The following is a 13,698-nucleotide window of genomic DNA, read 5'->3' on the forward strand; positions in this document are numbered from 1 at the left end:
ACACATAATATTTGTCATATTTTTATGCATTTCTTACACTGGGGGTCAGTGAGGAGTAGCATGGTCATGACACTTTAGTGCATGTTACAGTGCTGGTGTAAGAAGAACATTCTAAAGTTTCAATCTTCTAGTTAACAATGTGGACAATTCTAGAATTTAGTGACATGTACCCATAGGAAAACCTATGACTTATGAAGCTATAAAGAGTGTAAGAGGACTCCTCTGATGAGAACATATCCAATATGCAGCCTACTTGCTTAGGGGTTTCACAAGAAACAAAGTGGGTGGGCTTGTATGTTATAAAACAGCTGTTTTTTTTTTTTTTTTTTTTTTTTTTTCTTGAAAACCCATTATTGCAACTTTGCTTTTTAAAATTTGCCTTTTAATGTTGGTGTTTTTAACCATTTCCTTTTCTTTTTTATGTTCTTTTATTTATTAATTTATTTATTTAGCATCAACAATTTATCTGAGTTTGAAATGAATATGGCATTATGTGGATTGTGTGTAGATTTTGTCTCCCTTTGAGATAGACGAGACAGTTTTACAAATTAAGATTTCAATATGCTCAGTTTCGGAGGATTGAAAGTGTGCATATATTATACATTTAGGATCATTATTAAGCATTAGTAAGATTATTTAATATTGTTTATGTTACAGCAATGCCATAATAATTTCTCTCAGAGAGAGAGAGAGAAAAAAACATATCAGCATTACAAATCTCATTCAATTTCCTCTTTTCCAGTTTCTATTTTTTTTTTCTCAACGAAAACCTGTTTGTCTCACCTCTTCACTAAATTGGATTAGCTGTCGTTTGTGCAGTATTCATAGTGTCTATTTCCATGTGGTGATCACAGAAGAGGTCAGTTCCTTTCTTCAGGCTCTTTTAACTGTAATTGATTTTCAACATTTGGACATAAAACTGAATAATCAATAGGCTAAAGAGAGAGGAGTCAGCTCTGATTCATGAGCCTCATTAAGTATTCGGAAAATGTGAATTAGGTGATTTGTTAGATGCTAATCCAAACCTGTAAATAAAACAATAGGCAATAACTTATATTAATCAACAGTTACTTCTGGTCCTCAAATTTGATTGGTTGAGCAGCATATATTCAGTCCAACAGTACTGCAACCTTTCACTATATGTATCACTTCTAGTGTTCAGCAACACTAGTTTATTCACAATCAAAACAAGTAACAAGTAAGTCATTAAATCATTCATATAACCAAATCTTTCAAAAACAGATTATTCCAGAAACTAAACAACTGACTGTTTTTATGAGTGAATCACAGAATCATTTATTTAACAGATTCATTCAATTTATGGAATATCTTCAGATTTATTCAGAACTTAAAAAAGTGACTCTCTTTGAATAAATCATTTATTCATTCCTTGAATTACTTGATATAAGTAATGTTTATAGCTTTTATAAACATACCACCAAAATGCTTTAAGAAAACACCTCCTTTAAAGGACTTTATCTATTTGTTGAAAACAGAGGCAACCCCATTCATACACTGACCTCCTTCTGATATTAACTTACATTCACCCATCAAAACTGCCTCTGGTTGGTGGAGAAAGCTGGGGGAGGAGCCTGGGCTCAGTTTGCCAGACAGTGACTGTAGAGGCAAGAGTATCTCACTCGCCTGCCTGCCTAGTGCTGGAAGCTCTGGAGACTGAGTGCCTCACTCTGAACACTGTTCGCACTTCAACAGTGTTGAAACAGAGTTAGCATTTTCAGATTCGGTCAATTGATGCTGTCTCCTGTCCTCTGATTCTCATTCTGCATGTTTCTGTCTCTATTTTTTCACATTTATTTATTTATTTATTTTTGTTTTGTGTAGGAGGCTCTTGCAGACAATTGCTGATTTGGAGGAAGAGTTATCACAGAGGTGAGGTGACGGATGCTCACACAGTACCTGCTTTCTTGGATCTACATGACGGATGATGTTCAATTTGAATTCACCAGATTGAAGTAGACACAGATCAAACCACTGACTACGGATATTTAGGGAAATGAACACCTCACATCATCATGGACTGCAGCATTCGTACCGGAATCACAGCCAGGGAGTGTTACCGGTGGGAAAGCCTGCTCAGGGCGAGAGAGGATCAGCCTCTGGATGCTATGAGCAGCTGCTCATCTCCACAGAGGTCTTCCTCACGCTTGGGCTCGTCAGTCTCCTGGAGAACATTCTGGTGATTGCGGCTATTGTCAAGAACAAGAACCTTCATTCTCCCATGTATTTCTTTATCTGCAGTTTAGCCGTAGCAGACTTGTTGGTCAGTGTCTCCAATGCCTCAGAAACGGTAGTGATGGCACTCATCACGGGGGGCAACCTGACCAATCGCGAGAGCATCATCAAGAACATGGACAACATTTTTGACTCAATGATTTGTAGCTCACTGTTGGCCTCCATTTGGAGTTTGTTGGCCATCGCAGTGGACCGCTACATCACAATCTTCTACGCCTTGCGTTACCACAACATCATGACCCAACGGCGGGCAGGCACCATCATCACCTGCATCTGGACCTTCTGCATGGTCTCTGGTGTGCTCTTTATCGTGTACTCGGAGAGCACCACCGTTCTCATCTGCCTTATCAGTATGTTCTTCACCATGCTGGCGCTTATGGCCTCACTCTACGTCCACATGTTTCTTCTAGCCCGACTGCACATGAAGCGCATTGCCGCCCTCCCTGGCAACGGCCCTATCTGGCAGGCGGCAAATATGAAAGGGGCCATCACCATCACGATCCTTCTGGGTGTATTCGTGGTGTGCTGGGCTCCCTTTTTCTTGCACCTCATCCTCATGATTTCCTGCCCACGGAACCCTTATTGCATCTGCTTCATGTCCCACTTCAACATGTACCTGATCCTCATTATGTGCAACTCGGTCATAGACCCTCTCATCTATGCCTTCAGGAGCCAAGAGATGAGGAAGACCTTCAAGGAAATCTGCTGCTGTTGGTATGGACTGACCTCTCTGTGTGTATAAGTTTTTTTTTTTCTGTTTGACGTCAAGGTACTGATTGAGATGTTGGCTTGCAAGACAAAACTAAGCAACCATCACTGAGGATGCTGAGAATGTAGAAGATCTAATTACACTGCATAGCTTGTGTGATTATTCTGCACACAGTTATTTGATACCCAGAGAAATGTGATACTATGGCTGTGCTGACCATGAAAAAAAATGCTAATGTTTATGACTGTTTTGGTGTTTATTTATATATATATGATTTCATTCATATTTTACCTGCTGGATAAGACATCAAAAAGTCAAAGTGCCAATATTTAAAAGCGTTAAATGACAGAAAATTCATGGCACCATGTGTTGTGATTCAGTGACTCAAGCACACGCACAATATTTGGCAACTGTGAATATGTTCTCTTAGCAGGTTGGTACTTCAGTTATTCAGCTTGAAAACCATTGCTGCTTGATAAATGTGTTTCAGACTTATGAATTTATTTTTGTATTTTGTAAGTTAAGATGATTTTATTTAATTTTTGTAATGCCATTTCATTGTGCAAATAAAACATCAAAACCAGTAATTAAGCCTCATATTATTATTATTATTATTATTATTATTATTATTATTATTATTATTATTATTATTATATTTTTTTTGGAATTGTTAAAATGATTGTAGATTTGATTGTAGGTAGGAATTTTGCTGTTGTGTCTTGGATTTTATTCCATTGTCCTTCCTTTCTGGCTTCAGAGTCATGGAGCTCAAAAGGTAAAGATCTGTATCAGTGAAAGATTGCCTGAAAGCTCTTAGAAGCTATTTATTTCATCAGTCTGTTTTGAAGGTTACCATGTTGGGCTGAATAGACTCCTTATAGTATGACTACAAAAGTAAGGATTTCTGTCAGTTTGCACAACCACAAAGCTCTCATTTATATCCATGATGTTATTCTCTGCAGTAATATTACTTGACCTTAAACCAAGGCCAATGCAGCTGCATGCACTAAAGAAAATATTGGGATTAGTTATCTCAGCAGGCTGAGGTCTGTAAGCTATCAGTTGGCATTCATGTTAGCAATGACAATGGCTTAGCTGGGGTTTGACCCTCTGAAAGTACACAATTTTAATTCTGCCATCTTTGATCATGCGCACTCTTAATGACATAATTAAATGTAGATTGTTTGAGCCAATCACTTGAGCTGTGTGTGACAAATCTCTCTAGAGCGACAGTTAAAATTACATCATGACCATTGATTAGATGATGACACCACAAGAACACAGAGTCTCAAAACCTTCGCTAGTAACTACAGTATCCCAATCTATGACATGAAATTCAAGTCTTTAAATACGAATGATATACAACACTTTTAGTACATACACTAATATAATAAAATACATGTATGTACTGTAGAGAGAATATGATAAAGAATATGATAGAGAGAGAGAGAGAGAGAGAGAGAGAGAGATGGTTTTTGCAACCAGATGGTGTAGTTACAACAGAAAGACAAAATGCTTCTGACTCAGCACACATATTTTATTTAGTTCCATGTATTAAACAAATGCAATCACATATAAAACTTACTAAAACAGAGCAGAGGCAGGCTTAAGATGACTAGATGAATTGTTTTTGCACACTTCTGTAGTTAGGTATATTAAATTAGCCCTCTTCTCCTTTAATACATGAATTACCCTTCTGCCCTTTTTACATGCTTGGACAGCTGCCTAATTAAAAGCCATTTCCCATTTGTAAACCCTGGGGATCCTTCTGGTCCAGCAATCTTTTTCAGCTCAAAGAATTTGAAAAATCTATGAAACAGCCTGTTAGTCTGATGGAAACCCATCCTATTGTTAAGTTAATTTGCAGTCTTTATTGGAAATGAAAAGCCTTCTCTGCCCTGCAAAATATCTGAAATGATGTTCAAGCAGACTGGTCACCCGTTAGCATGTGCAATTAATCACAATTCACCAATTATTCAAAAACAAATACAAGAAGATATTACAAGATTCAAGATCTCTCTCTCTCTAAATATAGTTGTTCCATTCAATTTGTTGCAGAAAAGCATTCATCATCAGGGCAACAAAAGGTCACCTCTGAGTAATCTATTAATCAATGTAAGAGTGACACGAAGGCCTTCTTTGGGATTTCTTCCCTATTTATAAGGCCTGCTGATAGTAAGCCATTATGTTTAATTTGACATCACAATCCATTCACATGTAAAAGTCCCGTAGAGATCAGTATAAATTTCAAGAACTGGGGTGTCTTAGATTACAGCTTCATAAGAGGCTTAACAATCATCTCTTTGGTTCCAGGTCACAGTCTATCTCATCACTGAAAAAGAGAAAGAAAGAAAAAAAAACCTTTTCTCTGAACACGTGGCATGGTAAGTGCTTCTTCCATGTGCATGAAAGATTTTCACAGCTTCAAATCCTTTCTAGGTATACATAAAAAGATATCTTTGAAAAGGAAATGCAAATGTGTGAAATGGAGGCAATTTCATCTTTCTTCTCATCTTTTCATCTACATGTTTCTCTGTACTTCTCCTGTTTGGTCACTTAGATTGATTGGCTCTAATTGAGAATGAGCATATTAGACATATTAGCTCTACATGGCCGTGTCTCGGCATAAAAGCCTGAAATTATATGTGAAAGTCTCCTTTTCTTAGCTATTTGAACTTGGCTTAGGTGGGAGGAGTTATAATTTGAGTAATTTATTTGGTAAAGAAAGAAGGAGAAAATGCAGCAATGAGCCTAAGAGCATCATGATTGGTCTTGACAATAATTATTGTTTTGGTTATAATCGTGCAGTAATATTTATTTAACTTGCCTTATTTTACTGCTCTGTGTGGTATTTGATTAATAAAGATGTTTTTCATTTTGCTTAATTTCAGTAAGACGTTTTGATATATATTCAAACCTATGTCAGTTGATTAAAAGTGAACACAAACACTGAATTGTTTCAGGTCAGTGAAGTCTTGTCAGTGAGTCTGTAAGCTGTTTTCAGGGGCGTGTCTATAAACTTATTAAATTCAATATTTAATTTAGTAGGTGTGGCAGATAATGAAGGCTTATAAGGGATTGTAAACAGTTGTTGTTGGTAATTAAAGGGATGTTTACTGTTTTGTTTAGTGTGTTTTCATTTGTTTCAGACTCACACAGAGTCATCAGTATGGTAATGTTCATTTTAAGTAAGCTGGACCTGGTTCAAATGCATATTTTTTTATTGTCAATATACCAGGAACAGAAATCTCCAGTCTAAAGTAAATGTAGTTGCTTTGTCACATGATTTCTATTGAGAAGTTCAAATGCATATTAAAACAAGTGTGATAAGATTTTATTTCTGTGTTAAAAGAAGTTTAAAAATGCTTTAGGCCTCTTGTAGGCATTCAATTAAAATTAAATAATCAGAAAGAAACAGATTAAATTTGCTCACTTTATTAATTGAGCTAATGAATTTATCTGAGATGTAGAATTGTAAATACATAAATAAATACCTCTTCTGTGATGTGATATTTTAGAAATAAAAGCCTGAGGCTTGAATTCTTGATAAAAAAATAAATGTTAGCTAAAAGTAGTTTGGTATTATCTTTTAAATAGCATTGCAGCAATTTAGTTTTAAAATATTATAATTATTTGAAAACTGTTTGACCTCCAAATCCAACCAACATGCTGGAAGGCATTTTGTTATTGTCTTGAAAACCAGCGAACCAGAGAGGTCTCATCAGTCAAGGTCATTTTTTAATACCTAAAAATATGTTAGAAAACTATAAAGACTGTTTAAAAAAAAATTAGCTGTGGGGTGAAAGGATGGTTACATTGCTTGACATTTTTAGAGCCATTAATTGATTGATTGATTTATAATGAAAATGGTATAACTATTTGTTAAATATCTATGAAACCACCATGAATACATAACGTTTCACAAATTTGAGGGATTTCTCCTTTTTATAATCATTGGACTTTATTTATTCACTTTTTGTTTATTCACTTGAGATGCATTTTCGACAGAAATACATGGATGGAAATATAATTACAAAAAAATACATAAATAATCAGAGCCAGATACAGACATTTTTGTATTAAATAAACCTACAGGATAAAGGATATTACATTTTCTATCAGAGTACTGAATTGGGAAATTCCTGGCTTGGTTTGTGATTTGTAGGGCTTTTTAACAAATTGCATTTTAATGGTACTGGAAAAACCAAAAATAAATGCTTTTATGCTCAAAGAACCAAACCAACTCAACAAATGGAGTCATAAGAGCTATCGGAATACCTGACAAGAGACTTCATTAAATTCTGCTGGGTAGAGAGCATACATCTCCTTAACTGATTGATTGTACATACATTTGATGAATGATCTTGATATAGAATAATATACTGGACCTGTGGGATAGCAACATCATCCATCTGGGCTCAGTCAGGCTGTTCGGCACGATGACATGCAAACACTGTGCCAGTTGGCACCATCACTTGATATGCTGCTGACTGCGCTCTGACAGAATAACAAATTCTGTTAAAAGCAGATGTGCATCAGTTCACTATGTTTTATTTTGTTTCAATCTGTCACTGAAAATAAGAAAAATTTTACAAAAATAACAAATGGATGTTTAATTCATTTTGACCAAATGAAAAGAAACCCTAAATATTATAAATATTTAAAATATAGAAATATACAGCAGTAAAATCTATATAAAAGTTACTATGCATATTATTTGACCTGTTTTCCTTTCTAAGTCTTAAAACAGTGAGGTTGCAGTGCATTTTGCAGTAAATTTCATAAGTAATGCAAAACATTAATTTCTCTTTAAAACATCAGCTTTATATGAAATATTATAATTTTAGCTATGGATGAAAACTCTATTTTAATTTAAAATGATAAATTAAACATTCAGAAGAGGAAGAAAGAAAAACTGCAAAAATTAATTTAATAATTTTTTAAACCAAGTCAACCTTGAAAATGAGAACCAGTTTCAATTACACCTGCAAGATAACAAGGCTAATGGTGTAAGATGATATTCACAATCACGGTGAGCTGCTGAGGCAAGTCTATTTTTGCCTTACATGATTACTTTGTCGAGAAAATAGGGAATGAGATGTGAATGAAATGTATCCATTAGGGAGTCTAAAAGCTGTGGGAATGGTGTGTTCTGTGTCGTGAGCTGCCTGTCTGCATCTCATTGCAGTGATATTTAGTGCAGATGAGAACACTCACAACCTGGCACAACGCCCCCTTAGACAAAATGCCAAAAACGGTCTGAGGCACCTCAAAGATGCCACTTCCATTTAATGCTTTCATTCTGTGAAAATACAAATGACAATTAGTCATATGCAAATGCCAGTCCTTTACATCACACATTCAAAATATAATACTGCGATTGACAATCATGACGTTTACAACATCAAGATGTAGGTTATGCCAAGAAATACATATATTCATAAAATGCATATGTTTAAGTTGCTGTGGATAAAAGTGCCTGCCAGATGAATAAATATGAATCAGTTAATTCACTGTAGTGATCCGAATACAGTGGCGGTCTGAGAGGGAATTTTCCAGGCAGGCTGGAGTGTAAATTAGAGAAAGACGAGACTGCTTACGCGTCTGTTTATGAACAAGATGTTGAGAGGTTGGCTGTCTGGTGCTGACACAACAACCTGGAGCTGAACACGTTCAAAACTGTGGAGATGATTGTGTACTATAGGAAGAACCCCCCTGCTCTCCCTCCACTCACCATCATGGACAGCACTGTGGCTGCAGTGGAGTCACCAGGAACTATCATCTCTCAGGACCTGAAGTGAGACATTCACATTGACTCCATTGTGAAAAAGGCCCAGCAGAGGTTGTACTTCCTTCGTCAGCTGAAACAGGTCACAGGCGCAGATGACACTGTTTTACTCAGATATTATTGAGTCGGCTCTGTGCTCTTCTATAACTGTCTGGTTTGGGTCAGCCAGTAAATCAGATAGAAGCAGACTGCAATGGACTGTTAGGACAGCAGAGAGGATCATCGGTGTGCACCTGCCCAGCCTTCAGGACTTGTAAAACTCCAGAGTGAAGAAATGGAAAGGAAACATCATCAAAGACCCCTCTCACCCTGGACACAACCTGTTTGCACTTTTCTCCTTACGCAGACACTACAGATCTCTGTACACTAGAACGTCTAGGCAACAGTTTTTCCCCCCTTGCCATCTCCAGCTTAAACAGCTAACACATGAATCATTACCCATGTTCTGCAAGTCATTTCCATAATTCATTACATCTTTAATTATTGCCTCTTTCTCAAGTATTATGTAAATACATATGCATATCCCTTTATTTATACAGTTCTATATAGAGTACATAATGCACAAATCTGTACATAAATCTACTGTTCCAGATTCATACACATTATTTATTGTTAAGTCTTACTATTTAAATGTTTTTTTTTTCTTTCTGTTTTCATGTCAGATGTGTATACATGTATGTTTGTACCAGGAGCACCTTAAGAAACAACAACAAAAAAAAACAACAACAAATTCCTCGTGTGTTTGCACACACCTGGCGAATAAAGCTGATTCTGATTCTGAAATTAATATTGATCAAACCTGCTCTCCTTACTTTGTTGAAATGAAACAATAGTATGTTTTCCATCATATCCCTTGGCTGATAATTATGAATCCATACACGGATGACCTCTCTCTGAAAGCTGAAAATAGCCTTGATTATTAATGACAACCCAACACTAATAAACATATGAAATTAATAAAACAAATCATGCAGGGCCATTTATCACAGATCATTTGGCCATCCCAGACTGTGTGAATTTTATGGTTGGTGATTATGAAAATGACTTTTATACCTTTTCTGCAATGAACTTATTTTCAATATCTGAATTAAAAGTGTTATTTTTTTTTTTTTTTACATTATGTGATTTTTTTTTTTTAACTCAGTGGCCTTGACTTATCAGTGCACTCTGCTTAATGGTTATCTCTCATATATAATATGTAGTCCTTCAATAAAAAATACATTTTACCCAGATTAAATAAAGTAAACATACAAAAATGTCTTGATATTTACTGTTGTCATGGGTGTGGTGCAGAAGAGAAGCAGGAACATGAAGAATATTACAATAAACTTCTTTAATAATCCACATACGAGTAATCCATAGCAGGGAAGTAGCATACACACACACACACACACACACACACACACACACACATACACACACACACACACACACACACACACACGCACACACACACACACACACACACACACACACACACACACACACACACACACACACACACAGGGTAAAACAGACGTACACATAGAAAAGACTGGACCCAGAAACACTGAACTGAATACAAGTAGGGATGATATTGAAGAGACACACTCAGACACAGACACAAACTAGGTCACAGAGCACATGGGGAATGAAAACACAACAAACAATCCTAGGGTGTGACAACTGTATGATAATTGTAGAAAAAAATCACCTTAAAAAGTGTTCTAAAAACCCTGCATTTAACAAATAGTTTTAATTTGTTTAATTGTTCTGCTGTAGGTGTTTTTTAAAATAGATTTTGGAGATGGAGATTCATCCTCCCGTGACAAACCACTACAGCTCTTTCCTGTTGAGTCAGAGAAGAGGAAAAGAACTTGTTAGTGCTGGGTTGAGTTCAGGGTCAAAACAATTTAGACTGTGCTCTGTGTGTTATTTTGTGCAAACCATGTACTCAGAGCAATATTAGAGGACCCATAATTCAGTCTACGATTACGGTTAATGGGACATATTTCGTTGCGGAGAGAAAGCCAGCATTCACCACAGTTGCTCTTAAGAGAGCATCTAAAATGGCAGGTCACATTAATTCATCATGGAAGCTAGTATTCATCTGCAGTAAATTGAATAAAGCAATTTTTTTATGCAATTGTATTTCCCTATGTTCAGAAGCTGCAAATGTAATGGCACAGAACATTAGTAATTGCTGTTTTCTGCAAGTCAAAGCAACTTTGGGGCGGCCTGCTATTTGACGTACTAACTGATGTCATTTGTTGCATTGTTTAGCATTTGTTACAAGCATAACTGCTTATCTGACTCTGAATCAGTATACACAGTGAACACAAAGGCATCTTGATGATCTTTGTAGGTATGCATTAAAAATTATTTATTTTATTATTTATATGCACAAATCCAGCTGAGTCAATGCATGCTAAAGATTTTACTGAATAAATGTCTGCCTTTAATAACAAAGTGTGTGTTGAGATTATATTTTAATTGACAAACATATCATGTAGGGTGGTTTGAAGGATAGATTATAGCATAGATTCAAAGACTGTATGGTAGTGCAACAGTCTCTTTTTCACAGGATTCAGACCAATTACTGCTGGAGAGCCACTGTCACAAACGATTAGCCGAGCAACCGACCAGCCGGGGCTTTTTAAGTGACTGGTAGTAGTAATTGTGACGATTGTCTCCTCTCATGCCCTCTGTGGAACCCTGGACTGAGCTTAAATGTAACACCACAATTTTAAACTCCTATATTCTGCACTTCTTACTGTCGATAAAAGTGAATGTGTTAGAGTGATAAACAGTGTTGGGCAGTAACTAGGTATATGGTATATATAGCAGGTATATGTAATATATGAAATATGAAAAAGCTTCGACTGATGGAAATATTGCCATTACATTGATTTTGTCAGGAGAAAAGATGACTGAAAAACACTGATGTTTAAGTTGTGGCATTACTTTACTCTGACATTACATGGCTTGCCCGTCCGCATCCCTCTGATCCTAATATAAATCATATAAAATCTATTTAGAGAATTAAACATTTTCTTATGGACTTACTTGACTTCTTTTGATAAAATACATCAAGGAATATAATCAGATATGGGTATAACATAGAAATTATAGCTACAATTAGCTTCAAGCTACACATGGAGTGTCAATACTGTTACCATTTTTAAAAATGTACATTTATACAATTATTAATTACATTTAATATAATCAATATCTACAAGTAAAATCATTTCAAAGTGTACAACGTGCTTTTGTGAACTTGACTTAGCTAGAAAAGAGCAAATTAGTTTGAAATTGTCAAACCTGTTACTGTAATCCCTGTTACTTTTCAGGGTAACAGGTTTTGACATTTGGGTTACAGGGATGACATAGATTAGGTGTCACCCTGTTTTTAAAGATTGTCTGTGTAAAATGCAAACATTTTTAAAGGTCACCCTGGGTGTAATTTTAAGCTAATGCCTATATCATTCAGTGGCACATGAACACGAGTTACATTTTAGTTAGTATTATTGGTATTGTTACTATTACTGTTATTGTTTATGCCCAGGATAGGATGATGAGTCTCAATAAAACTTTTTTTTTTTCTCCATAATTCATTGTCAATAATGCATCCATGTAAATTCAATTACAAACAAGAGCAGCAAGATGACTGCAGACATTCACCCCAGTCTTGCAATGTTCAAGAAAGTCAAGATCTTGATCTGATTTCAGATGATCACAGAAAGACCAAGATCTGATCCTCTTCCTTGCCTAATAATTGAACCCGATCACACAAACCAATTCTGTGAGAGGACACAGACAAAAATAAGGAACACATTATCCATGACATCAATCCTGTTACTGTCATTAATTTCATAATTAATAACACAGATAGATAATATATAATATATAATATATATATATATATATATATATATATATATATATATATATATATATATATATATATATATATATTTTATATATATATTATATATATTTTTCTAATTGATATATATACCCTCCAAAATTAATTTTTATTTTTATTTTTTTCTTAATTGACACCCTCCAAAATTAGGATGTTCTTGTGTTCTTGGTCATCTGAATGAAAAAAAATAAAAATAAAAAAATCCACAATTTGAAACAATCCCAGTGATTAGAGGGTCTGTGAGAAATTTCTAATTAAACTATAGTATCTAGTAACGCTTGTGTCGGTAACAGGGTTGACTAAAATTCCAAAACATAAGGTAGAAAAATTATCATAAAATAACAAATGACATAGCCTGAGATGGCAGAAAACAATTTCTTTAAGGTTTCTTCATTTCATGGATATATTAAAAAAATAATAATAATAATAATAAAAAATAAAAAAAACCAAGTGGAAAAGGCACTGATTTCATGGAATGACCCTTATAAACATCACTATGAATCATCACTGAGTGTTTGTAATAACTTCTGACTGTGATCCAATGTGGATTTTGGTCAAATGATGAGGCAGATATATATCATAAGTAACATTTTAGAAGAATTTTATGGGGAAGATATGAAACTTAAGTGGGAGGAGGAAGAAAAGTAATGTAACTTGTAATGTAACTAATTAATGTTGCAAGAAGGTAATAAGAAAAGTAATAATATTTCTTTTCAAAGGTAATGAGTAATATCATATGTAATTTTTTTGAGTATTAATCCCAACACTGGTGAAAAAAAATCACCATGGTATAAATGCCTGCTAACAGTTTAAGAGAAAGTTCAGCCAAAAATGAAATTTGTCATCCTTTATTCTCCATACCTGTCCAAGTGTCTTAATGAAAGGAGCAATTGACAACGACAACTCCACCTTGCATCGTGGCTGCATCAAACCTCGGGTGTGCATAATTATCTAATGATTCAACAAACTGGACTCAATTATGCCGCTTATACTATGGTTACCACACATCAAGACATAGTTCAGATGTTGTAGATTAAGACATTT

General features: G+C 35.2%; 1 protein-coding gene across 1 annotated transcript; it reads left to right on the top strand.

Moving 5' to 3' along the window:
* Positions 1-1,624: 1,624 nt before the first annotated feature.
* Positions 1,625-3,540, top strand: LOC109066501 (melanocortin receptor 4). The gene has a single exon (XM_019083527.2). The coding sequence runs from the start codon at positions 2,015-2,017 to the stop codon at positions 2,993-2,995; it is 981 nt and encodes a 326-aa protein (XP_018939072.1). The 5' UTR covers positions 1,625-2,014; the 3' UTR covers positions 2,996-3,540.
* Positions 3,541-13,698: the final 10,158 nt, after the last annotated feature.

The sequence above is a fragment of the Cyprinus carpio genome, chromosome B2, assembly GCF_018340385.1.
Source record: "Cyprinus carpio isolate SPL01 chromosome B2, ASM1834038v1, whole genome shotgun sequence".
Taxonomy (NCBI): domain Eukaryota; kingdom Metazoa; phylum Chordata; class Actinopteri; order Cypriniformes; family Cyprinidae; genus Cyprinus; species Cyprinus carpio.